General features: G+C 49.0%; 3 protein-coding genes and 1 long non-coding RNA gene across 21 annotated transcripts; 3 read left to right on the top strand and 1 right to left on the bottom strand.

Moving 5' to 3' along the window:
- Positions 1-21,052, top strand: LOC130520317 (amphiphysin-like). Of its 5 annotated transcripts, none has more exons than XR_008948773.1 (13): positions 17-873; positions 1,402-1,446; positions 1,520-1,564; positions 1,751-1,939; positions 16,390-16,419; positions 17,260-17,301; positions 17,669-17,959; positions 18,584-18,628; positions 18,702-18,746; positions 18,935-19,123; positions 19,769-19,870; positions 20,016-20,132; positions 20,276-20,413. XR_008948773.1 is itself a non-coding variant. In XM_057024026.1 (13 exons), exons 1-13 carry the CDS (start codon positions 213-215, stop codon positions 20,378-20,380), a joined length of 1,422 nt encoding a protein of 473 aa, XP_056880006.1. In that variant the 5' UTR covers positions 19-212; the 3' UTR covers positions 20,381-21,052. The 5 variants fall into 5 exon arrangements, 4 of the variants coding, with proteins under 4 accessions (XP_056880005.1, XP_056880006.1, XP_056880007.1 ...); XM_057024026.1 differs by lacking the exon at positions 20,016-20,132 and having other exon boundaries at positions 19-215; positions 583-873; positions 20,276-21,052; XM_057024025.1 differs by lacking the exon at positions 20,016-20,132 and having other exon boundaries at positions 1-873; positions 20,276-21,052.
- Positions 9,765-17,218, top strand: LOC130520320 (uncharacterized). Of its 8 annotated transcripts, none has more exons than XR_008948774.1 (6): positions 9,765-9,914; positions 9,999-10,202; positions 10,278-10,337; positions 13,597-13,947; positions 14,850-17,063; positions 17,119-17,218. XR_008948774.1 is itself a non-coding variant. In XM_057024041.1 (6 exons), exons 2-6 carry the CDS (start codon positions 10,160-10,162, stop codon positions 14,132-14,134), a joined length of 513 nt encoding a protein of 170 aa, XP_056880021.1. In that variant the 5' UTR covers positions 9,774-9,914; positions 9,999-10,159; the 3' UTR covers positions 14,135-14,423. The 8 variants fall into 8 exon arrangements, 7 of the variants coding, with proteins under 7 accessions (XP_056880021.1, XP_056880015.1, XP_056880018.1 ...); XM_057024041.1 differs by lacking the exons at positions 14,850-17,063; positions 17,119-17,218 and adding exons at positions 13,987-13,999; positions 14,047-14,423 and having other exon boundaries at positions 9,774-9,914; positions 13,597-13,905; XM_057024035.1 differs by lacking the exons at positions 9,765-9,914; positions 14,850-17,063; positions 17,119-17,218 and adding exons at positions 13,987-13,999; positions 14,070-14,423 and having other exon boundaries at positions 13,597-13,905.
- LOC130520323 (uncharacterized) lies at positions 20,920-23,654 on the bottom strand. Of its 3 annotated transcripts, none has more exons than XR_008948776.1 (4): positions 23,161-23,654; positions 22,802-23,015; positions 22,664-22,755; positions 20,920-22,458 (listed from the first exon to the last, which is right to left on the bottom strand). It is a non-coding gene; the product is annotated as an uncharacterized LOC130520323 (long non-coding RNA). The 3 variants fall into 3 exon arrangements; XR_008948775.1 differs by having other exon boundaries at positions 20,920-22,527; positions 22,572-22,755; XR_008948777.1 differs by lacking the exon at positions 22,802-23,015 and having other exon boundaries at positions 20,920-22,527; positions 22,572-22,762.
- On the top strand, positions 21,791-25,942 carry LOC130520319 (uncharacterized). Of its 5 annotated transcripts, XM_057024033.1 has the most exons (5): positions 21,791-21,994; positions 22,070-22,171; positions 25,167-25,475; positions 25,556-25,610; positions 25,683-25,942. In XM_057024033.1, exons 1-5 carry the CDS (start codon positions 21,952-21,954, stop codon positions 25,792-25,794), a joined length of 621 nt encoding a protein of 206 aa, XP_056880013.1. In that variant the 5' UTR covers positions 21,791-21,951; the 3' UTR covers positions 25,795-25,942. The 5 variants fall into 5 exon arrangements, with proteins under 5 accessions (XP_056880013.1, XP_056880009.1, XP_056880012.1 ...); XM_057024029.1 differs by having other exon boundaries at positions 21,795-21,994; positions 25,556-25,942; XM_057024032.1 differs by having other exon boundaries at positions 21,798-21,994; positions 22,070-22,129; positions 25,556-25,942.

The following is a 25,942-nucleotide window of genomic DNA, read 5'->3' on the forward strand; positions in this document are numbered from 1 at the left end:
ATTAGGGTTAGTGTGGGTTAATGTTGGTCAGTGTGGGTTAGTGTTGGTCAGTGTGGGTTAGTTAAAGTACTGTAACGGTTAGTCTGGCATGTTGATGTTGAGGGTTTAGTGGAAGTAAATGTTATAATGTGACTCGTTGTGACTCGTTTGTGTTTCACCTGTCTGCTCCTCAGGATGCGGCTCCGCCCTCTTTTTTTGCTGATTTTGATAAAATGGTAAGTTTAACCAGGTCAGGCTTTATAGACAGGTTTAGTTTAACGAGGTTCATCAGTTTCAGAAAAATGGGTTTCAGATTTGAAAATTGTGTAAATTGAAAGCAGAGAAAGTGCTGGAAACCTGCTGCTGTTATCAGGCTGATCAGTATTGATAGAGATCATTAGTGATCTGCTGACGTTTGCATCTGACAGCATCTTCAGATGGTAACCAAGGTCCAACAGTGCAGTTGTGGTTTAGTCTAGTTCTATTAGTGATTCATCTAGATCACATTATCTCCTATTAAGAAACTCAGTTCTAGTTCTGGTTCGAGTTGAAAGGAACATGTCAGGAGCCAGTTTTGGGTTCACACCAAGTTTTCTCTACAAGAACGAGGTTAAAACAGAACCAAGTGAGGTTCCTGAAGCTCCAGACACAGAAGCTCCTGAGGAACAGGAGGCTACAGCTCCCCCTGCTGGTGAGGAGCCCGCAGCACCTGCTGAAGAAGAGGAAGAGAAGAGTGAAGAAGAGGAGGTGAAGCCGACTACAGCTCCTTCCACTGAGGAAGAGCTGGAGCCCACTGTTGCTCCCTCTGATGAAGTGATGGAGGAGACTGAAGCGCCACCTGCTGGTGAGGAGGACACAGAGGGATCAGGCAGTCTGGAGAAGGAGAAGCCAGTCGTAAGTGAACAGCATGATCTTCATCCTTGATACATCTGGTCAGTCGGGAGGTTCATCTTCATCATCACCACCATGGCCGGGAGTATCTTCATCATCAGCAAACTCATCATCAAGATGATCTTCATCAGCAAACTCATTATCCTCATCAAGATGATCTTCATCATCATCATCATCATCATTAAGATTGTCTTCATCCTCATCAAGATGATCTTCATCATCAAAATCATCATCCTCATCAAGATGATCTTCATCATCAAATTTGTTATCCTCATCCAGATTATCTTCATCATCATCATTAAGATTATCATCATCATGATCTTCATCACCATCCTCATCAAGATGATCTTCATCATCAGCAAACTCACCATCATGAAGACCTTTATGATGATGATGATCAAGATGATCTTCATCATCATTAAGATTGTCTTCATCACCATCAGGATTATCTTCATCATCCTCATCCTCATCATCTTGTATCAATCAATACTTCACTCAGTTTCTAATAAACGTGAATGTTTTCCTTTGAAGGTACCTGAGGAACCTTCATCCATCCAGGAGGCGGAGCTTGATGAGGCATCTTTTTCATTTGTGTTGATTTTGCTTGTTTTTTATTTTAATACGTCTTAAATAAAAATGTTGTCTGTAGATTCCTGGTGCTGACCAAACATGTGCGGATGAAGCAGCTCCGCTGGTAAATATAAAGAAGAACAACAACAACAAACAATAATAATAGTTTTGGGGGCCGCTGACACGATTGTCTCATTAATGTGAATGAAGTTCAAACCCTAAATCAGAGCTCCCTCATTGGAGACGAGTGTTTCAGCTCCTCTGACCCGGTTCTGTTTTGATCTGGGATCACGTCTTCCTGTCGTTGCAGGAAAACATGCCGATCCCGTCAGTGATCATCGAACCCGCCTCCAGTAATGAAGGTGACGACGACCGCGATGGTGACATCATCTCGCCCACCGCCGCCAGTGACAACGATGTGACCACGGTGAGCCAGACCATGAAACACATGAGTCCATCTGGAGGCGTGTCCGGGCTCCCGGATGACTTCCTGTACAAGGTGAGACTTCCTTCAAGGCCAATAATCCGACCCGGACCCTGACCCTGATCCTGATCCTGATCCTGATCCTGTTCCTGACCCTGACCCTGACCCTGACCCTGACCCTGATCCTGATCACGATCCTGATCCTGATCCTGATCCTGACCCTGACCCTGACCCTGACCCTGACCCTGACCCTGAATCTGACCGTGATCCTGACCCTGATCCCGACCCTGACTCTGACCGTGATCCTGACCCTGACCCTGTGTGACGGGTGCAGTTAGGACCCAAATGCAGCACTCTGAAAAGCTGGACCGTAGTAAATACTTTTATTAACCCACGGGCAAACGGGAACTCAGGCAGACTGGGAAACACAGAAAATAGTCCGTTCCTCCGGCTCTGGGCCCGCACAAAGTCCAGGAGTTGCAGGCTCGGGGAGTGGGGCGAGCAGCAGCGAAGTCGGGGCCGGGCGGAGAAGTCTAAACCAGGTGAGCAGACAGGAACCAGAGACGCTGAGGCAGAAGTCGTAGTCAGGGGCAGAAAGCAGGTAGGTTGTCCGGGGAACAGGCAAGGCAGGCAGAACGAAGACAGGCAGGGTCGGCAACGGGCAATCCGGCAAGTCTTGCATGAACGCAGAGGAACAATCTGGCACTGAGTGAGTGTGAGGCTGGAGAATATATACACTGGTAGGTGAGCTGATTGATGAGTGAGGGGAGGTGTGTGATCAGAGGGTGTGGTGTGAGCAGGGCAGTGGAAAAGTACTGGGACAGGAGGGAACGGGAGAAAAGGGGCTGTGACAGAACCCCCCTCTCAAGGGACGGCCCCTGACGTCCCAAAAACAAAGACCAAGCTGAGCTGGGTGGGTGGAAGGGGCCTGGAGGAGGGCTAAAATTCTTCCGAGGCCTCCGTCTCAGCTTCCTCCTCGTCTCTGGAAGCCTCGGATGACAGGGAGGACAGAGTCTCTAAATTGGCACCGCCACCAGCATTGGGGATCTTGGAGGGCTGGTCAGGGTGACAGTGATGGAACTCGCGGATGAGCTGCGCATCCAGGATGTGACGGGCCGGGACCCATGACCTCTCCTCTGGGCCGTATCCCTCCCAGTCGACGAGATACTGTAGACCCCTTCCACGGTGGCGGGAGCGCAGCAGGCGGCGAACTGTGAAGGCAGGACCCCCATCAATAATCCATGGAGGTGGTGGCGGCTGAGAAGCCGGCATCAACGGACTCTCTTGAACCGGCTTGATCCTGGAGACATGGAAGGTTGGGTGGATCCGCATGGCACAGGGCAGCTTGAGCCTGACAGCCGCAGGGTTGATGACCTTCTCGATAATAAACGGCCCGATGAACTTAGGAGCCAGCTTCTTGGACTCTACCCTCAAGGGAAGGTCTCGGGTCGAGAGCCATACCTTCTGCCCCACCAGGTAAGTGGGAGCCCGGGAGCGACGGCGGTTGGCTGCCGTCGAGTAACGGTCAGCTGCTCGTAGGAGAGCAGCCCTGGCCTGGGTCCAGGTCTGGCGGCAACGGCGGATGAAGCCTCGACGGATGGACAGGAAGCTTCCCTCTCCAGGGCTGGGAACAGCGGCGGCTGGAAGCCATAGGCGCACTGGAAGGGAGAAAGTCCAGTGGTGGAGCTGGTTAGGGTGTTGTGGGCATATTCCACCCACAGTAGCTGCTTGGACCAAGTGGAGGGGTGTCTGGACGCCATGCAGCGAAGCGCCGTCTCCATCTCCTGATTCACCCTCTCCGATTGGCCGTTGGATTGAGGATGGAACCCAGAGGACAGGCTTACGGTGGCCCCGATGAGGCTGCAGAACTCCCGCCAGAATACGGACGTGAACTGGGGACCCCGATCAGAGACTACGTCCGACGGAAGGCCGTGGAGCCGAAATATGTGCTGTAGCACAAGTTCAGCAGTCTCCTTGGCCGACGGAAGCTTGGGTAGGGGCACGAAGTGGCCATCTTGCTGAACCGGTCTACCACAGTCAGGATAGTGGTGAATCCACTCGACAGTGGCAGACCGGTAACAAAGTCCAGCGAAATATGGGACCAGGGTCGATGTGGCACAGGCAGAGGTTGCAGGTAACCGGCAGGGGCCTGGCGGGAGGACTTGTGCAGACTGCAGATCGGGCAGGCGTTGACAAACTCTCTGGTGTCCTCCTCTAAAGTGGGCCACCAGAACCGCCGCTGCAGGACCTCTTTAGTGCACTGAATCCCTGGGTGGCAAGTGAGCCGGGAGCCGTGGGCCCATTGTAGGACGTCAGACCTCAGACTGTCCGGGACAAACAGGCGGTCAGGCGAGCAGGAGCTGGGACCAGGTTGGTTCTCCAGGGCAGCCTTTACACGCTCCTCCACCTCCCAGGTGAGAGAAGCCACAAGGCAGGGAGCAGGAAGAATGGTGTCTGGGTTGAGGGCAGTGTCTTCTGTTCCCAGGAACTGGCGAGATAGCGCGTCAGGCTTGACGTTGCGGGAGCCCGGCCGATAGGAGAGGGAAAAGTTGAACCTGGTAAAGAACAGGGACCACCTGGCCTGACGGGAGTTCAGTCTCTTAGCCGACCGGATGTACTCCAGGTTCTTGTGGTCCGTCCAAACCAGGAAGGGCAATTTAGTCCCCTCTAACCAGTGACGCCATTCCTCCAACGCCAGTTTCACCGCCAACAGTTCTCGGTTCCCAATGTCATAATTCTGTTCTGCCGGAGACAGACGATCGGGAGAAGAAGGCACAGGGGTGCATTTTCTGGTCATCAGCAGAGCGTTGAGAGAGAACGGCGCCGACCCCCACATCAGAAGCATCGACCTCTACTATGAAGTGCCTTTCAGGGTCAGGAACCAGGAGAATGGGAGCTGAGGTGAACCGGGCCTTGAGGTTCTGGAATGCCTCCTCGGCAGCCTGGGACCAACGGAAGGGTACCTTGGAGGAGGTGAGAGAAGTGAGCGGAGCAGCCACGGTGCTGTATCCCCGGATGAACCTTCGGTAGAAGTTGGCGAATCCCAGGAACTGTTGCAGCTGTCTCCGGGACTCTGGGACGGGCCAGGAGGTGACGGCAGAGACCTTGGAGGGGTCCATCTCCACACTGCCTTGACCGATAATGTATCCCAGGAAAGAGACGGAGGTAGCATGGAACTCACACTTCTCGGCCTTGACAAACAGCGAGTTCTCCAGCAGGCGTTGGAGGACGGCCTGGACATGATGCACGTGTTCCTCCTTGGAACGGGAGAAGATCAGGATGTCGTCCAGGTAGACAAACATAGTCTTGTTGAGCATGTCTCTCAAAACGTCATTAATGAGTGCCTGGAATACGGCCGGGGCATTAGTAAGGCCGAAAGGCATGACCAGGTACTCATAGTGTCCAGTGGGTGTGTTGAAGGCAGTCTTCCACTCGTCCCCCTCCCGGATCCGGACTAGGTGGTAGGCGTTGCGGAGATCCAACTTGGTGAAGACCACGGCCCCCTGAAGCAGCTCAAAGGCTGAAGCGATGAGTGGGAGAGGGTATCGATTCTTGACCGTGATCTCATTGAGGCCCCTCTAGTCGATGCAGGGCCTCAGGGACCCGTCCTTCTTCTCCACAAAGAAGAACCCTGCCCCAGCAGGCGATGAGGAGGGACGGATAATCCCGGCAGCCAGAGCATCATTAATGTAGACCTCCATGGCCTCTCTTTCTGGCGCAGACAGTGAGTAGAGACGACCCTTGGGAGGCGTGGTGCCGGACTGAAGGTTTATGGCGCAGTCGTAGGGTCGATGAGGGGGCAGAGAGGTAGCCTTAGCCTTGCTGAACACCTCCCGGAAGTCATGGTACTCGGAGGGTACCGCAGACAGGTCGGGGGCCGGAATGGATTTGACTGATAATAGAGGCGCGGCAGCTTGATTAAGGCAGACCTGGTGACAGGAGGAACTCCACCCCAGAATGGAACCCGTCGCCCAGTCAATGTGGGGGTTGTGACGACGGAGCCAGGGGTAACCAAGGATGAGTGGGAGGTGAGGTGACTTCAGGACGTGGAATTGTATGGTCTCGTGGTGGTTGCCCGACAGAAGCATGTGGATGGGCGTGGTCTGGTGAGTGACAGTCCCTAGGAGATGGCCATCCAGGGCGCTGGCAGGAACTGAATGTGGTAACAGAACCTGGTCGATACCCAGCTGGACGGCGAGCTCCTCATCGATCAGGCTGACATCAGCCCCGGAGTCTATGAAGGTGGCGAGGGTGTGAGAGCCCCCCGCCAACAGAAGCTGGACGTGAAACAATGGCCGTGGGCAGGGGGCCGAGTCTTGAGTCCGGCTCAGCAGTCCGCCCCTGTCTACTGCTGAGCCCTCCCCTTTTACTGGGCAACGAGAGACAAAGTGCCCAGCCTGTCCGCAGTAGAGACAGAGGTTCCCCTGTCGTCGTCGCTCTCGCTCCGCCGGAGTCAGGCAGGTGCGTCCCACCTGCATGGGTTCGGCCCCCCCAGATGCGGGCCCTGTGAGAAGGTTGGAGGCGGCTGGAGATCCTCGCAGGCGGGCAGACGACCGGTGCTCCGCCTCTCCCTGGCGTAGCTTTCTTCTCCTTGCCTGGACGCGCCTGTCCAGCCTTGAAGTCAGGTTGATGAGTCCATCAAGGGAGGGCGGAAGATCAAAAGGAACCAACGCATCCTTTATATATGGTGCTAGCCCATTGAGGAAGGCGTCGCACTGGGCTGCTGGGTTCCAGTCACTGAGCCGGGCCCGGGTACGGAAGTCGATAGCGTAGTCAGCAATGGACCGACTTCCCTGCTTCACGCTCATGAGTCCCCCGGTGGCATCCGGACCCAGAGAAACAGGCCCAAAAACCTTCCGAAGCTCCGCAGAGAAGGCCTGGAAAGAGGAGCAGGCCGGTGTGCCCCTCTCCCACTCTGCCGTTCCCCACAGGCGTGCCCTGCCAGTCAGGTGATTGATGGTAAAGGCGACCTTCGCCGCCTCCGAGGCGAAGGTGTAGGGCTACAGAGTGAACAGGATTGAACAGTTCGTGATGAACGGGTTGCAGCCCTCTGGGTCCCCAGAATAACGCTCTGGGGTTCCCACCCGGGGCTCTGGAGCAGTCCCTGGTGGGGGAGCAGGAACCGGAGCGGCCGGTTGTGACACTGAGACCACCAGCTGTTGGACCTGGGTGGCTACTGACCTTAATGCCTGCTCCAGGGCCGATGCTGTCTGCCGAGCCTCCGCAGCATTGGAGGCTAGCTGGCCTCGAATTGTTGGAGCCGTCCCTCCACTTGGTCCAAACGAGACTGAGGTGGAGATGAGTGTGCTGGGTCCATGTTTTGGCCAGATTGTACTGTGACGGGTGCAGTTAGGACCCAAACGCAGCACTCTGGAAAGCTGGACCGTAGTAATGATTTTTATTAACACACGGGCAAACAGGAACTCAGGCAGACCAGGAAACACAGGAAATAGTCCGTTCTTCAGGCTCTGGGCCCGCACAAAGTCTATGGGTTGCAGGCTCGGGGAGTGGGACGAGCAGCAGCGAAGTCCGAGCCGGGCGGAGAAGTCTAAACCAGGTGAGCAGACAGGAACCAGAGATGCTGAGGCAGAAGTCGTAGTCAGGGGCAGAAAGCAGGTAGGTTGTCCGGGGAACAGGCAAGGCAGGCAGAACGAAGACAGGCAGGGTCGGTAACGGGTAATCCGGCAGGGAAACAACGCTGGAAAGTCACGCATGAAAGCAGAAGAACAATCTGGCACTGAGTGAGTGTGAGGCTGGAGAATATATACACTGGTAGGTGAGCTGATTGATGAGTGAGGGCAGGTGTGTGATCAGAGGGTGTGGTGTGAGCAGGGCAGTGGAAAAGTACTGGGACAGGAGGGAACTGGGGAAAAGGGGCTGTGACACCCTGACCTTGATCCCGACCCTGACCTTGATCCCGACCCTGATCCTGACCCCGACCCTGACCCCGATCCTGACCCCGACCGTGATCCTGATCCCGACCCTGACCGTGATCCTGATCCCGACCCTGACCCTGACCCTTTTCCTGACCCCGACCCTGGCAGGAAGTTCCCAGCAGGACCACAGGTGACACCTCTGTGTCTTCAGGTGGAGACGATGCACGACTTTGAAGCAGCCAACTCAGACGAACTTGAACTGAAGACAGGTGACGTGGTTCTGGTGGTGCCCACCGAGTCGGCGGAGGATCAGGTGAGAATGGAACCAGACACACCTGCCAGGACCACAAACACATTTTAATATTTCAGCTGTGTGGCTGAAACCTTGATTACATTTATTTGTCAGTCAAAACATTTGAACCTTTTTATTGTTACTAAAACTCAAAAACGTCCGAAAGAAAAACCCCACAAACACGAGTTGACAAAGTTCTGCTGAGACCCAGGAGAACCACAGGAGAACCACAGGAGAACCACAGGAGAACCACAGGAGAGCTTCGCTCAGGTGGAGACGTGCTAAATGGAGCAGGTGCATAAAACAAAGGCGTCACCTGATGTCACTGTTGCTCCGACTACAGAAAACAGCCGCAGGTGTTTAGGGATGAGCTGAGGTCAGATTGTCCTGCGTTAACGTTGCGCTGTTGTTGTTGTTGTTGTTGTTGTTGTTGGGCAGGACGCTGGTTGGCTCACGGGTATCAAAGAAAGCGAGTGGTTAGCACGCGGTGCTAGCGCCCAGAAAGGACTGTTTCCAGAGAACTTTACGCAGCGTTTGGAATAAGAAGACTCGCGACGCTGTAAAAAACAAGACGTGAGCAGAAGTTTGAGGCAACATCAGAGCAACATCAGCAACTGCCTGGAGGCACCTGGTGCAACCGTGTGCAGGTCACCACCAGGTTCCTCTGCACAGCAAAACTGGTGCCAACGTCTAGTTTGATCCTGGAAATTACGAAGCATGACGTGATAGTCTGGCCCCCCCACAAACAACCAATATTCTCCTGTTGTTGGAAGACGTGACTTTAACTGGGAAAAACATCTGGACCGGAACAGCGGAAGAAAAGAGAGAAAAGGATCCTCTGTTGCTCCAGACGTGTTTGATTGCTGTGGAATATTCTAGAATCTGTAGTCATGTGACCTATTTAAATGTTCTCCAGTCTGCCAGGGAGTCGGTGAGGACGCGTCCGTTGGCGAGTTCCTACCTGCGAGTGTTTGGTGATCAAGTCTCTGTTCTGTGTTTCTGCCAAAATAATGTTGCTTATTGATTTAATAGTAGAGCTAATTGATCCAGACCATAAGTCACAGCGACGCTGTTTGATGCAATTTATGTTGTGTGTTTATTCCTGGTGTGTTGGACACTTCTGATGTCACTTCCTTTGACCTTGATGGTGTAGATCCGTGACCTTGATGCCACAAATCACTTGTTTATGTCATCAATAAATGAGTCCTGGGAACATTTTGGCTTCTTTATCGTTCATGATCCAACCGCACACATACAGTTGGGGGGGGGGGGGGGGGGGGGGGGGGGGGCAGAGCTTCCATGAACTTTGAGCAGAACTGACGTCAGCAGGAAGCATCAGAACTGGAGGATGAAGAGTGAAGAACAGCAAAGTCTTGAAAATGTGAAACATTCCAAACGTCACAAACTTCTTCACTTTATTTCATCCTCCTCAAACTCATGAACAAATCTCAAGGTCACAATATCTGCAGAGGATCAATGAAGGTCACGTGAAGCCGTCAGAGGCTTCTTCTCCCATCGTTCCTCCATGAAGGTGCTGAGAAGAAGCTGAGTGGATGCTGCTGAGCGGGCAGAAGCCAGAAGACCTGGCCTGTTAAATGGGTCCACAGGTGTCTTCTGGAAGGTTCTGCAGCCTGAGAACCTGTTGCAGACGATGAGCAGGTGCAGCAGGCCAGAGTGTGACTGTGGGGACGAGACCGATAAAATCACTTCCTGTGCTGCGGCTGTGTGCTTCCTGTGATGGTGTCCTAGCAACAGTGAAACCACACGTTCTGGGGGAGCGACGCTGAAAAGAACGCAGAAACCTTCACAGCAACCTTCGGCTCCTTTCAGCATCTTCTCACCACATTTATCTTCTGGACGTTTACAGTCACGTCAATAAAATGTAAACATCAACTCTGAGCAAAAGGGAAACCTTGAAAATCTGTTCATAGGTTCTAATTGTGATGATTTATCTTTGATGTTTTAGAGAAATGAATGAGCAGAACCACATTTCAGAGCTGCTGAGACTGCTGTCGTCATGGAGACCTGTTTCCTGTTTGTGGTGAGGTGGGCGGGGCATCAGCAGCAGGGGCTGATGGGGGCTGAGAGGAGCTGGATCAGTCCTGCCTCCGGCCCACCAAAGCAACAATGCAGCCGTTCACACCTGCGGCTCTCTGCTTCCTCTGCTCAGGTGAGTGTTTCCAGCCAGCCAGGACACGACCACCACACACACGCTGACTTCAGCTGCCTGTCCCCGTCTCTACAGGGCTGGTTGTCATAGAAACGCAGCTGACCCAGGACCAGATCTCAGTGACCAGCAGAGCTGGTAAAATTGCCTCAATAAGCTGTGGAGGAATCAATGAGTGTGGTAGTAATGTGTACTGGTACCAGAAGAAGGAATCAGGCACGTTTGAAAGGCTCCTGAATATTGTTAAGAGCAGCAGTCAAATCACGCGGTACTCTCATGCTGAGAAAGATGATTTCTCAGCTAGGATTCAGCAGAACAACTGTGAGTTGCTCATCTTCTCAGTTAAACCCTCTCACGCTGCCTCATATTACTGCTCCTGTTGGAAGAGTGGAACCACAGTGAGAGAAGATGTGAGGCACCTGAACAAAAACCAGCTGCTGTGGATCAATATCCTTTCTGATGGAAATCTGATGTCTGGAACCAGAAAGACCTGATGTCTGGAACCAGGAAGATCTGATGTCTGGAACCAGGAAGACCTGATGTCTGGAACCAGGAAGACCTGATGTCTGGAACCAGAAAGACCTGATGTCTGGAACCAGAAAGACTTGATGTCTGGAACCAGGAAGACCTGATGTCTTGAACCAGGAAGATCTGATGTCTGGAACCAGGAAGACCTGATGTCTGGAACCAGGAAGACCTGATGTCTGGAACCAGGAAGACCTGATGTCTGGAACCAGAAAGACCCGATGTCTGGAACCAGGAAGACGTGATGTCTGGACCAGAAGACCTGATGTCTGGAACCAGAAAGACCCGATGTCTGGAACCAGGAAGACCTGATGTCTGGAACCAGGAACCTGATGTCTGGAACCAGAAAGACCCGATGTCTGGAACCAGGAAGACCTGATGTCTTGAACCAGGAAGACCTGATGTCTGGAACCAGGAAGACCTGATGTCTGGAACCAGGAAGACCTGATGTCTGGAACCAGGAAGACTGATGTCTGGAACCAGAAAGACCCGATGTCTGGAACCAGGAAGACCTGATGTCTGGAACCAGAAAGACTTGATGTCTGGAACCAGGAAGACCTGATGTCTTGAACCAGGAAGATCTGATGTCTGGAACCAGGAAGACCTGATGTCTGGAACCAGGAAGACCTGATGTCTGGAACCAGGAAGACCTGATGTCTGGAACAAGAAAGACCCGATGTCTGGAACCAGGAAGACCTGATGTCTGGAACCAGAAAGATCTGATGTCTGGAACCACAAAGATCTGATGTCTGGAACTAGGAAGATCTGATGTCTGGAACCACAAAGACCTGATGTCTGGAACCAGGAAGACCTGATGTCTGGAACCAGAAAGACCTGATGTCTGGAACCAGGAAGATCTGATGTCTGGAATCAGAAAGACCTGATGTCTGGAACCAGGAAGATCTGATGTCTGGAATCAGAAAGACCTGATGTCTGGAACCAGGAAGATCTGATGTCTGGAACCAGGAAGATCTGATGTCTGGAACCAGGACTCTTGTTCTGATAGTCTCCTCAACTGGTGAGTCACCTGTACTGAAACAGGAATCTTCAGGATCAGAACCTCGACTCAAATGTTCAGCAGCAGATTTTGTCCTTCTCTGTTTCACTGTGTCATGATTTTGGGATCTGGAACCAGACTCGTCGTCTCAGGTGAGAATCAAACTTTGCTCCAAACCTTTTAATAACAATCAAAAGACAAAAAAGAAATATTGACACTCAAGAGATTATCTATAAAACCATAACACGAGAGCACAGACGGGAATTTAGCTGGATTTATCAGTGGATTATTGGTGAATAAATGGGTCGATTATCAGTGGATTATTGGTGAATAAATGGGTCGATTATCAGTGGATTATTGGTGAATAAATGGGTCGATTATCTGTGGATTATTGGTGAATAAATGGGTCGATTATCAGTGGATTATTGGTGAATAAATGGGTTGATTATCGGTGGATTATTGGTGAATAAATGGGTCGATTATCTGTGGATTATTGGAGAATAAATGTGTAGATTATTTTAGGATTATTGGTGAATTAATGGGAAGATCATCGAGATTATCGGTGAATTAATGTGTAGATTATTTGATGATTATTGGTGAATAAATGGGTAGATTATCGGTCGATTATTGGTGAAAAAAGGGTAGATTATCAATGGATTATTGGTGAATTAATGGGTAGATTATCGGTAGATTATTGGTGAATAAATGGGTAGATTATCGGTGGATTATTGGTGAATTAATGGGTAGAATATCGGTAGATTATTGGTGAAAAAAAGGGTAGATTATCGGTAGATTATTGGTGAATAAATGGGTAGATTATGGGTGGATTATTGGTGAATAAATGGGTAGATTATCGGTGGATTATTGGTGAATAAATGGGTAGATTATCAGTGGATTATTGGTGAATAAATGGGTCGATTATCTGTGGATTATTGGTGAATAAATGGGTCGATTATCAGTGGATTATTGGTGAATAAATGGGTTGATTATCGGTGGATTATTGGTGAATAATGGGTCGATTATCTGTGGATTATTGGAGAATAAATGTGTAGATTATTTTAGGATTATTGGTGAATTAATGGGAAGATCATCGGTAGATTATCGGTGAATTAATGTGTAGATTATTTGATGATTATTGGTGAATAAATGGGTAGATTATCGGTCGATTATTGGTGAAAAAAGGGTAGATTATCAATGGATTATTGGTGAATTAATGGGTAGATTATCGGTAGATTATTGGTGAATAAATGGGTAGATTATCGGTGGATTATTGGTGAATTAATGGGTAGATATCGGTAGATTATTGGTGAAAAAAAGGGTAGATTATGGTAGATTATTGGTGAATAAATGGGTAGATTATGGGTGGATTATTGGTGAATAAATGGGTAGATTATCGGTGGATTATTGGTGAATAAATGGGTAGATTATCGGTGGATTATTGGTGAATAAATGGGTAGATTATCGGTGGATTATTGGTGAATAAATGGGTAGATTATCAATGGATTACTGGTGAATAAATGGGTGGAATATCGATGGATCAATAAGTGGGTGGGGGCTCCACAGACCCATACGAAGACCCTCTTGAGGGTCCCCTGAACTCCGGTGGTCTTCTGAGCTGTGCGACACCTCGGTCAGGTGAACGGCGCTGGTGTGTGGTCACCCTCCACGTCGCCTCCCTGGACGTTCACTGGTGCAGGTGGGGAACGGGAACTCCGGCTCCCTGGAGGAGGTTCTGATGGCACCAGTCCTCAATGACCACGATTATGAATGAGTTGTGTGAGCGCACGATGTGCATGTGTGGTTGAGCTGACCTCTGACCTCCAGCGTTGACCCCTCAGGGCCAGTGAGAGCAGTAACTCTGGTGTCTCACCACAGATGCGGCGCTGGTCCAGCCTGTGTTGAGCGTGTACCCAGCAGCATCCAGAGATCCTCTGGAGGGGAGGACCGCCCTGCTGTGTGTGGCCTCAGACATGGTTCCTCCTCTGGTGAGGTTCTCCTGGAGGAGACAACGGGCCGACAGTGCTGTGGAGGAGTCACCTCCTGCCCATGAAGAAGAGCTGCAGCTCAGAGAGCCGGGCCGCATCACCTCCATCAGACTGCTGGACCGGGACGCCGTCCACACCTATAAATACCGCTGCTCCGTGCAGCACGAGGGGGGGGCGGTGAAGGCCCAGTCCCAGCAAGGTGCTGATGTCCTGTCCCTCAGCCATCTTGAGACACCTTCAGGTGGGCTGATCTTTCTTCTTCACTGTGTTTCTCTTCCAGAGGTTGCACCAGTCCCCCCGTCCATCCCCCCGTCTGTCCCCCCGTCCATCCCTACGTCTGCCCCTCGTCCATCCCTCCGTCTGCCCCCCGTCCATCCCTCCGTCCATCCCTCCGTCTGTCCCCCCGTCCATCCCCCCGTCTGTGCTGAGGATGAAGCTGCTCTCTTTTGTCTACACGGCCCTGATGATGAAGAGTCTGCTGAGCTGCTGTGGAATCTCTCTGCTCCTCTTCCTCACCAACAACCAGAAACAGGCTGACTGACTGGTTCCAGTCCACCATCCTGTCTCGTCCTCTCACTGCTTCCTTTTCCACTGGGACTTTTCCTCTCGCAGAATAAAAGCTTCTCTCCAGCAATAATAACTGTAATTTGCCAGCTTTGATCAATAAAGTAAATCTGTCTGAACAGGAAGCTGAATCCTCGTTGTGAGGTCACCAAACTCTTCGTAGTTTGATGTCATTTTTTCATATTTGTTGATGAATTTCTGGACCGATGACAGCGTCTCGATCACTTCCTGTTTGACATGTTTGTTATTAGGAAGCGGCAGAATGAGACGGTTGCTGCTCACATGTTGATCTTTAGGGACGATATTGGAAGACACAGAAGATTTCCTGTTTATTACGGAGAAATCCAGAAATGGTTCGTTGATCATTACATACAAATTAAGTCCGAATAATTCTAAAAGTGTCCAGAAGATAAATGTGGTGAGAAGATGCTGCAAGGAGCCGAAGGTTGCTGTGAAGGTTTCTGCGTCTCTTTCAGCGTTGCTCCCCCAGAACGTGTGGTTTCACTGTTGCTAGGACACCGTCACAGGAAGCACACAGCCGCAGCACAGGAAGTGATTTTATCGGTCTCGTCCCCACAGTCACACTCTGGCCTGCTGCACCTGCTCATCGTCTGCAACAGGTTCTCAGGCTGCAGAACCTTCCAGAAGACACCTGTGGACCCATTTAACAGGCCAGGTCTTCTGGCTTCTGCCCGCTCAGCAGCATCCACTCAGCTTCTTCTCAGCACCTTCACGGGGCACAAATTAGTCAGTAAAATCCCTTCTGGAAGGGGATCAACAGGATCGGCTCAAATCAGCATTTCCCTTCTAACAATAGTTGATATTTAAAACCCGTTTGGAAGCATCTCCACAGGATCTTCAGCAACGTGAGTTGTGATGGAGGCCCCAAGATTCAGGTCAGGATTATGAAGTCAGTGACCAGATAAACCAGAACAACTGCTCTTCATCTTTAGGCCACTTTAGCAAACTAGAGAAAAGCACTGGGCGCTGTGGGGCTTTGATGTTTCAGATCAAAGTCTCTCTGGAATCTATGTTACCAACTGAATCAGCTCTTCCTTGGTCCACCATCAGCGCCTCCTAAAGACATTAAAATCCGGCCGTGCCGTGGACAAGGAGGGGAAGTGTTTCAGGTCTCCAGATGGGTCAGGGTCTGAGTACGAGACTGCTGAAGAGTGGGCTGATGGAGGTCAGGGAGGAGGCTGGGTGAGCCCAGATGATGAACGTTCCTGTACAAATCAAGTTCCACTTAAAGTGTCAGACGGGTGGGAAGCTGGACATGAGGCTGCAGAGCAGGAGTTATGGAAGAGTGACGAAGAAAAGTGTTCAGCTGATGAAGAGTTGGCACGGAACACTGGTACACAATCAGTTTCCAGAGATCAGGCAGGTGAGCAAGGCACGCTCACTTTCACCTGTGAGCCACAAACAGGAAGTGTGTTTAACGAAAACCCCTCAGATAACAAGGGAGGTGCGTTTGATTCAGATCCCACGACTGAAGCACAGGGAGGAGGTGCGTTTGATTCAGACCCTTTTGCTCAAACAAAAAGTGGAGGTGCGTTTGATTCAGACCCTTTTGCTCAAACAGACAGTGGAGGTGCGTTTGAGTCAGACCCTTTTGCTCAAACAGACAGTGGAGGTGCGTTTGAGTCAGACCAGTGTGTCAACAGTTTCCCAGAAACATGTTCAGGTACTGAAGATGGCGTCTGGACCTCCGAGCCCTGGCGGGACTCTGCATCCGTCTCAGCTGAGGGAGTTAAAGCTGTAAACAGAATTCACAAAGAACCAGAAAATTCAGACATGTCAGAAGATGAAGCTGCAAACCGAAGACTTGGAAAGTTGTATCAAGAGCTAGATACAGAGAAGGAAGAGGTATTGGTCTTTCTCAACTCCGCCCTGTGGTAGAAACCAGCCTCGTGTAGAAATGAATGGAGAATCCTTTATGGTGTCTTCTACCCTTCCACAGAGTCCTCAAACCTGGACCCCAGCCTGAGCTCCTCCTACACCTCCTCTTGCTTGCTTTATCTGTGTGTCCATCCCATCCTCCGGTTCCACATTTGGTTATCTTTAAGGTGTCACCGTTGCAGCGTGCTAACAATGTTTGTGTCTTTGTGCTTTACTCCAGGTCACCAGTGCGTTTAATGGCCTGTCCCAGGTAACCTGTTCTAATCTGTTAAACGGGTCTGAGATTGAACCTTTGCTTGACTGGCTGATGAACCCCTCCACCAGACGGATCCCTCAGAACGGAGGGAGGAATCGATTGGATACCATCATGGGATTGAGTCATGTGTCTTCTCCACCGGGGAGACAACAACAACAACAACAAATATAGAAACAACAACAAATATGTAAACAACAACAACAAATATAGCAACAACAGCCCACAAAGGTTGAATGTCAGTCAGAACCAAAGAGGTTTTGAATGAAAGATGTGTGTCGGACCAGTAAAGTGTGTTTTGTGAATCATCATGACCAGTGTGGGTTAGTGTTAGTTAGTGTGGGTTAGTGTTAGTTAGTGTGGGTTAGTGTTAGTTAGTGTGGATTAGTGTTAGTGTTAGTTAGTGTGGGTTAGTGTGGGTTATTGATAGTGTGGGTCAGTGTTAGTTAGTGTGGGTTAGTGTTAGTGTTAGTTAGTGTGGGTTAGTGTGGGTTATTGATAGTGTGGGTTAGTGTTAGTTAGTGTGGGTTAGTGTTAGTGTTAGTTAGTGTGGGTTAGTGTGGGTTATTGATAGTGTGGGTCAGTGTTAGTTAGTGTGGGTTAGTGTTAGTGTGGGTTAGTGTGGGTTAGTGCTAGTTAGTGTGGGTTAATGTTAGTGTGGGTTAGTGCTCATTAGTGTGGGTTAGTGTTAGTTAGTGTGGTTAGTGTTAGTCAGTGTGGGTTAGTTAAAGTACTGTAACGGTTAGTCTGGCATGTTGATGTTGAGGGTTTAGTGGAAGTAAATGTTATAATGTGACTCGTTGTGACTCGTTTGTGTTTCACCTGTCTGCTCCTCAGGATGCGGCTCCGCCCTCTTTTTTTGCTGATTTTGATCAAATGGTAAGTTTAACCAGGTCAGGCTTTATAGACAGGTTTAGTTTAACGAGGTTCATCAGTTTCAGAAAAATGGGTTTCAGATTTGAAAATTGTGTAAATTGAAAGCAGAGAAAGTGCTGGAAACCTGCTGCTGTTATCAGGCTGATCAGTATTGATAGAGATCATTAGTGATCTGCTGACGTTTGCATCTGACAGCATCTTCAGATGGTAACCAAGGTCCAACAGTGCAGTTGTGGTTTAGTCTAGTTCTATTAGTGATTCATCTGGATCACATTATCTCCTATTAAGAAACTCAGTTCTAGTTCTGGTTGGAGTTGAAAGGAACATGTCAGGAGCCAGTTTTGGGTTCACACCAAGTTTTCTCTACAAGAACGAGGTTAAAACAGAACCAAGTGAGGTTCCTGAAGCTCCAGACACAGAAGCTCCTGAGGAACAGGAGGCTACAGCTCCCCCTGCTGGTGAGGAGCCCGCAGCACCTGCTGAAGAAGAGGAAGAGAAGAGTGAAGAAGAGGAGGTGAAGCCGACTACAGCTCCTTCCACTGAGGAAGAGCTGGAGCCCACTGTTGCTCCCTCTGATGAAGTGATGGAGGAGACTGAAGCGCCACCTGCTGGTGAGGAGGACACAGAGGGATCAGGCAGTCTGGAGAAGGAGAAGCCAGTCGTAAGTGAACAGCATGATCTTCATCCTTGATACATCTGGTCAGTCGGCAGGTTCATCTTCATCATCACCACTATGGCCAGGAGTATCTTCATCATCAGCAAACTCATCATCCTCATCAAGATGATCTTCATCATCAAACTCATTATCCTCATCAAGATGATCTTCATCATCAAACTCATTATCCTCATCAAGATGATCTTCATCATCATCATTAAGATTGTCTTCATCATCATCAAGATGATCTTCATCACCATCCTCATCAAGATGATCTTCATCATCAGCAAACTCATCATCAAGATGATCTTCATCATCAAACTCATCATCAAACTCATCATCAAACTCATCATCCTCATCAAGATTATCTTCATCATCATCAAGATGATCTTCATCATCATCATTAAGATTATCATCATCATGATCTTCATCACCATCCTCATAAAGATGATCTTCATCATCAGCAAACTCACTATCATGAAGACCTTTATGATGATGATGATCAAGATGATCTTCATCATCATTAAGATTGTCTTCATCACCATCAGGATTATCTTCATCATCCTCATCATCTTGTATCAATCAATACTTCACTCAGTTTCTAATAAACGTGAATGTTTTCCTTTGAAGGTACCTGAGGAACCTTCATCCATCCAGGAGGCGGAGCTTGATGAGGTTTCTTTTTCATTTGTGTTGATTTTGCTTGTTTTCAATTTTAATACGTCTTAAATAAAAATGTTGTCTGTAGATTCCTGGTGCTGACCAAACATGTGCGGATGAAGCAGCTCCGCTGGTAAATATAAAGAACAACAACAACAACAACACTAATAATAATAGTTTTGGGGGCCGCTGACACGATTGTCTCATTAATGTGAATGAAGTTCAAACCCTAAATCAGAGCTCCCTCATTGGAGACGAGTGTTTCAGCTCCTCTGACCCGGTTCTGTTTTGATCTGGGATCACGTCTTCCTGTCGTTGCAGGAAAACATGCCGATCCCGTCAGTGATCATCGAACCCGCCTCCAGTAATGAAGGTGACGACGACCGCGATGGTGACATCATCTCGCCCACCGCCGCCAGTGACAACGATGTGACCACGGTGAGCCAGACCATGAAACACATGAGTCCATCTGGAGGCGTGTCCGGGCTCCCGGATGACTTCCTGTACAAGGTGAGACTTCCTTCAAGGCCAATAATCCGACCCGGACCCTGACCCTGACCCTGATCCTGACACTGACCCTGATCCTGACCCTGATCCTGACCCTGATCCTGACCCTGATCCTGATCCTGATCCTGATCCTGATCCTGACCCTGACCCTGACCCTGCCCCTGACTCTGACCCTGACCCTGACCCCGACCCTAATCCTGACTCTGATCCTGACCCTGATCCTGATCCCGACCCCGACCCTGATCCTGACCCCGACCCTGATCCTGATTTTGACCCTGATCCTGACCCTGACTCTGACCCTGACCCTGACCCTGATCCTGATCCTGACCCTGACCCTGACCCTGACTCTGACCCTGACCCTGACCCTGACCCTGACCCTGATCCTGACCCTGACCCTGACCCTGACCCTGATCCTGACCCTGACCCTGACCCTGATCCTGATCCTGATCCTGACCCTGACCCTGACCCTGATCCTGAGCCTGATCCTGATCCTGATCCTGATCCCGACCCTGACCCCGACCCGACCCTGATCCTGACCCCGACCCTGATCCTGACCCTGATCCCGACCCTGACCCCGACCCTGATCCTGACCCTGACCCTGACAGGAAGTTCCCAGCAGGACCACAGGTGACACCTCTGTGTCTTCAGGTGGAGACGATGCACGACTTTGAAGCAGCCAACTCAGACGAACTTGAACTGAAGAGAGGTGACGTGGTTCTGGTGGTGCCCACCGAGTCGGCGGAGGATCAGGTGAGAATGGAACCAGACACACCTGCCAGGACCACAAACACATTTGAATATTTCAGCTGTGTGGCTGAAACCTTGATTACATTTATTCGTCAGTCAAAACATTTGAACCTTTTTATTGTCACTAAAACTCAAAAACGTCCGAAAGAAAAACCCCACAAACACGAGTTGACAAAGTTCTGCTGAGACCCAGGAGAACCACAGGAGAACCACAGGAGAACCACAGGAGAGCTTCGCTCAGGTGGAGACGTGCTAAATGGAGCAGGTGCATAAAACAAAGGCGTCACCTGATGTCACTGTTGCTCCGACTACAGAAAACAGCCGCAGGTGTTTAGGGATGAGCTGAGGTCAGATTGTCCTGCGTTAACGTTGCGCTGTTGTTGTTGTTGTTGTTGTTGTTTGTGGCAGGACGCTGGTTGGCTCACGGGTATCAAAGAAAGCGAGTGGTTAGCACGCGGTGCTAGCGCCCAGAAAGGACTGTTTCCAGAGAACTTTACGCAGCGTTTGGAATAAGAAGACTCGCGACGCTGTAAAAAACAAGACGTGAGCAGAAGTTTGAGGCAACATCAGAGCAACATCAGCAACTGCCTGGAGGCACCTGGTGCAACCGTGGGCAGGTCACCACCAGGTTCCTCTGCACAGCAAAACTGGTGCCAACGTCTCGTTTGATCCTGGAAATTACGAAGCATGACGTGATAGTCTGGCCCCCCCACAAACAACCAATATTCTCCTGTTGTTGGAAGACGTGACTTTAACTGGGAAAAACATCTGGACCGGAACAGCGGAAGAAAAGAGAGAAAAGGATCCTCTGTTGCTCCAGACGTGTTTGATTGCTGTGGAATATTCTAGAATCTGTAGTCATGTGACCTATTTAAATGTTCTCGAGTCTGCCAGGGAGTCGGTGAGGACGCGTCCGTTGGCGAGTTCCTACCTGCGAGTGTTTGGTGATCAAGTCTCTGTTCTGTGTTTCTGCCAAAATAATGTTGCTTATTGATTTAATAGTAGAGCTAATTGATCCAGACCATAAGTCACAGCGACGCTGTTTGATGCAATTTATGTTGTGTGTTTATTCCTGGTGTGTTGGACACTTCTGATGTCACTTCCTTTGACCTTGATGGTGTAGATCCGTGACCTTGATGCCACAAATCACTTGTTTATGTCATCAATAAATGAGTCCTGGGAACATTTTGGCTTCTTTATCGTTCATGATCCAACCGCACACATACAGTTGGGGGGGGGGGGGGGGCAGAGCTTCCATGAACTTTGAGCAGAACTGACGTCAGCAGGAACCATCAGAACTGGAGGATGAAGAGTGAAGAACAGCAAAGTCTTGAAAATGTGAAACATTCCAAACGTCACAAACTTCTTCACTTTATTTCATCCTCCTCAAACTCATGAACAAATCTCAAGGTCACAATATCTGCAGAGGATCAATGAAGGTCACGTGAAGCCGTCAGAGGCTTCTTCTCCCATCGTTCCTCCATGAAGGTGCTGAGAAGAAGCTGAGTGGATGCTGCTGAGCGGGCAGAAGCCAGAAGACCTGGCCTGTTAAATGGGTCCACAGGTGTCTTCTGGAAGGTTCTGCAGCCTGAGAACCTGTTGCAGACGATGAGCAGGTGCAGCAGGCCAGAGTGTGACTGTGGGGACGAGACCGATAAAATCACTTCCTGTGCTGCGGCTGTGTGCTTCCTGTGATGGTGTCCTAGCAACAGTGAAACCACACGTTCTGGGGGAGCAACGCTGAAAGAGACGCAGAAACCTTCACAGCAACCTTCGGCTCCTTGCAGCATCTTCTCACCACATTTATCTTCTGGACGTTCACAGTCACGTCAATAAAATGTAAACATCAACTCTGAGCAAAAGGGAAACCTTGAAAATCTGTTCATAGGTTCTAATTGTGATGATTTATCTTTGATGTTTTAGAGAAATGAATGAGCAGAAGCACATTTCAGAGCTGCTGAGACTGCTGTCGTCATGGAGACCTGTTTCCTGTTTGTGGTGAGGTGGGCGGGGCATCAGCAGCAGGGGCTGATGGGGGCTGAGAGGAGCTGGATCAGTCCTGCCTCCGGCCCACCAAAGCAACAATGCAGCCGTTCACACCTGCGGCTCTCTGCTTCCTCTGCTCAGGTGAGTGTTTCCAGCCAGCCAGGACACGACCACCACACACACGCTGACTTCAGCTGCCTGTCCCCGTCTCTACAGGGCTGGTTGTCATAGAAACGCAGCTGACCCAGGACCAGATCTCAGTGACCCGCAGAGCTGGTGAAAATGCCTCAATAAGCTGTGGAGGAATCAATTATTGTGGTAGTTATGTGTACTGGTACCAGAAGAAGGAATCAGGCACGTTTGAAAGGCTCCTGGATATTGATAAGAGCAACGGTAAAATCACGCGGTACTCTCATGCTGAGAAAGATGATTTCTCAGCTAGGATTCAGCAGAACAAGTGTGAGTTGATCATCTTCTCAGTTAAACCCTCTCACGCTGCCTCATATTACTGCTATTGTTGGAAGAGTGGATCCACAGTGAGAGAAGATGTGAGGCACCTGAACAAAAACCAGCTGCTGTGGATCAATATCCTTTCTGATGGAAACCTGATGTCTGGAACCAGGAAGACCTGATGTCTGGAACCAGGAAGACCTGATGTCTGGAACCAGGAAGATCTGATGTCTGGAACCAGGAAGACCTGATGTCTGGAACCAGAAACCTGATGTCTGGAACCAGGAAGATCTGATGTCTGGAACCAGGAAGACCTGATGTCTGGAATCAGGAAGACCTGATGTCTGGAACCAGGAAGACCTGATGTCTGGAACCAGAAAGACCTGATGTCTGGAACCAGGAAGATCTGATGTCTGGAACCAGGAAGACCTGATGTCTGGAACCAGGAAGACCTGATGTCTGGAACCAGGACGACCTGATGCCTGGAACCACAAAGACCTGATGTCTGGAACCAGGAAGATCTGATGTCTGGAACCACAAAGATCTGATGTCTGGAACCAGGAAGATCTGATGTTTGGAACCAGAAAGACCTGATGTCTGGAACCAGGAAGACCTGATGTCTGGAACCAGAAAGACCTGATGTCTGGAACCAGGAAGACCTGATGTCTGGAACCAGAAAGACCTGATGTCTGGAACCAGGAAGACCTGATGTCTGGAACCACAAAGACCTGATGTCTGGAACCAGGAAGACCTGATGTTTGGAACCAGAAAGACCTGATGTCTGGAACCAGGAAGATCTGATGTCTGGAACAACAAAGACCTGATGTTTGGAACCAGAAAGATCTGATGTCTGGAACCAGAAAGACCTGTACTGAAACAGGAATCTTCAGGATCAGAACCTCGACTCAAATGTTCAGCAGCAGATTTTGTCCTTCTCTGTTTCACTGTGTCTGGATTTTTGGATCTGGAACCAGACTCGTCGTCTCAGGTGAGAATCAAACTTTGCTCCAAACCTTTTAATAATAATCAAAAGACAAAAAAGAAATATTGACACTCAAGAAGATTATCTATAAAACCATAAACACAAGAGCACAGACGGGAATTTAGCTGGATTTATCAGTGGATTATTGGTGAATAAATGGGTAGATTATCAGTGGATTATTGGTGAATAAATGGGTAGATTATCTGTGGATTATTGGTGAATAAATGGTTAGCATATCGGTGGATTATTGGTGAATAAATGGGTAGATTATCGGTGGATTATTGGTGAATAAATGGGTCGATTATCAGTGGATTATTGGTGAATAAATGGGTAGATTATCTGTGGATTATTGGTGAATAAATGGGTAGATTATCTGTGGATTTTGGTGAATTAATGGGTAGATTATCGGAGAATTATATGTGAATAAATGGGTCGATTATCGGTGGATTATTGGTGAATAAATGGGTCGATTATCAGTGGATTATTGGAGAATAAATGTGTAGATTATTTTAGGATTATTGGTGAATAAATGGGTAGAATATCAGTGGATTATTGGTGAATAAATGGGTAGATTATCTGTGATTATTGGTGAATAAATGGGTAGAATATCTGTGGATTATTGGTGAATAAATGGGTAGATTATCGGTGGATTATTGGTGAATAAATGGGTCGATTATCGGTAGATTATTGGTGAATAAATGGGTAGATTATCAATGGATTATTGGTGAATAAATGGGTAGATTATCTGTGTATTATTGTTGAATAAATGGGTAGATTATCTGTGGATTATTGGTGAATAAATGGGTGGATTATCTGTGGATTATTGGTGAATAAATGCGTAGATTATCGGTAGATTATTGGTGAATAAATGGGTAAATTATCGGTGGATTATTGGTGAATAAATGGGTAGATTATCAATGGATTATTGGTGAATAAATGGGTCGATTATCAGTGTATTATTGTTGAATAAATGGGTAGATTATCAATAGATTTTTGGTGAATAAATGGGTAGATTATCAGTGGATTATTGGTGAATAAATCGGTAGATTATCAGTAGATTATCGGTGAATTAATGGGTAGAATTTTTGAGGATTATTGGTGAATTAATGGGTAGATTATGGGTAGATTATTTGTGAATAAATGGGTAGATTATCAGTGGATTATTGGTGAATTAATGGGTAGATTATCGTAGATTATTGGTGAAAAAAAGGGTAGATTATCGGAAGATTATTGGTGAATAAATGGGTAGATTATCAATGGATAATTGGTGTATAAATGGGTAGATTATCTGTGTATTATTGTTGAATAAATGGGTAGATTATCTGTGGATTATTGGTGAATAAATGGGTGGATTATCTGTGGATAATTGGTGAATAAATAGGTAGATTATCGGTAGATTATTGGTGAATAAATGGGTAGATTATCAATGGATTATTGGTGCATAATGGGTAGAATTATCTGTGGATTATTGGTGAAAAGAAGGGTAGATTATCAATAGATTTTTGGTGAATAAATGGGTAGATTATCAGTGGATTATTGCTGAATAAATGGGTAGATTATCTGTGGATTATTGGTGAATAAATGGGTAGATTATCTGTGGATTATTGGTGAATAAATGGGTAGATTATCAATGGATTATTGGTGAATAAATGGGTAGATTATCTGTGGATTATTGGTGAATAAATGGGTAGATTATCAATAGATTATTGGTGAATAAATGGGTGGATTATCTGAGGATTATTGGTGAATAAATGGGTAGATTATCGATTATGAATGAGTTGTGTGAGCGCACGATGTGCATGTGTGGTTGAGCTGACCTCTGACCTCCAGCGTTGACCCCTCAGGGCCAGTGAGAGCAGTAACTCTGGTGTCTCACCACAGATGCGGCGCTGGTCCAGCCTGTGTTGAGCGTGTACCCAGCAGCATCCAGAGATCCTCTGGAGGGGAGGACCGCCCTGCTGTGTGTGGCCTCAGACATGGTTCCTCCTCTGGTGAGGTTCTCCTGGAGGAGACAACGGGCCGACAGTGCTGTGGAGGAGTCACCTCCTGCCCATGAAGAAGAGCTGCAGCTCAGAGAGCCGGGCCGCATCACCTCCATCAGACTGCTGGACCGGGACGCCGTCCACACCTATAAATACCGCTGCTCCGTGCAGCACGAGGGGGGGACGGTGAAGGCCCAGTCCCAGCAAGGTGCTGATGTCCTGTCCCTCAGCCATCTTGAGACACCTTCAGGTGGCTGATCTTTCTTCTTCACTGTGTTTGTCTTCCAGAGGTTGCACCAGTCCCCCCGTCCATCCCCCCGTCTGTCCCCCCGTCCATCCCTACGTCTGTCCCCTCGTCCATCCCTCCGTCTGTCCCCCCGTCCATCCCTCCATCTATCCCCCCGTCTGTGCTGAGGATGAAGCTGCTCTCTTTTGTCTACACGGCCCTGATGATGAAGAGTCTGCTGAGCTGCTGTGGAATCTCTCTGCTCCTCTTCCTCACCAACAACCAGAAACAGGCTGACTGACTGGTTCCAGTCCACCATCCTGTCTCGTCCTCTCACTGCTTCCTTTTCCACTGGGACTTTTCCTCTCGCAGAATAAAAGCTTCTCTCCAGCAATAATAACTGTAATTTGCCAGCTTTGATCAATAAAGTAAATGTGTCTGAACAGGAA

This window comes from Takifugu flavidus, unplaced genomic scaffold (assembly GCF_003711565.1).
Source record: "Takifugu flavidus isolate HTHZ2018 unplaced genomic scaffold, ASM371156v2 ctg344, whole genome shotgun sequence".
NCBI lineage: Eukaryota > Metazoa > Chordata > Actinopteri > Tetraodontiformes > Tetraodontidae > Takifugu > Takifugu flavidus.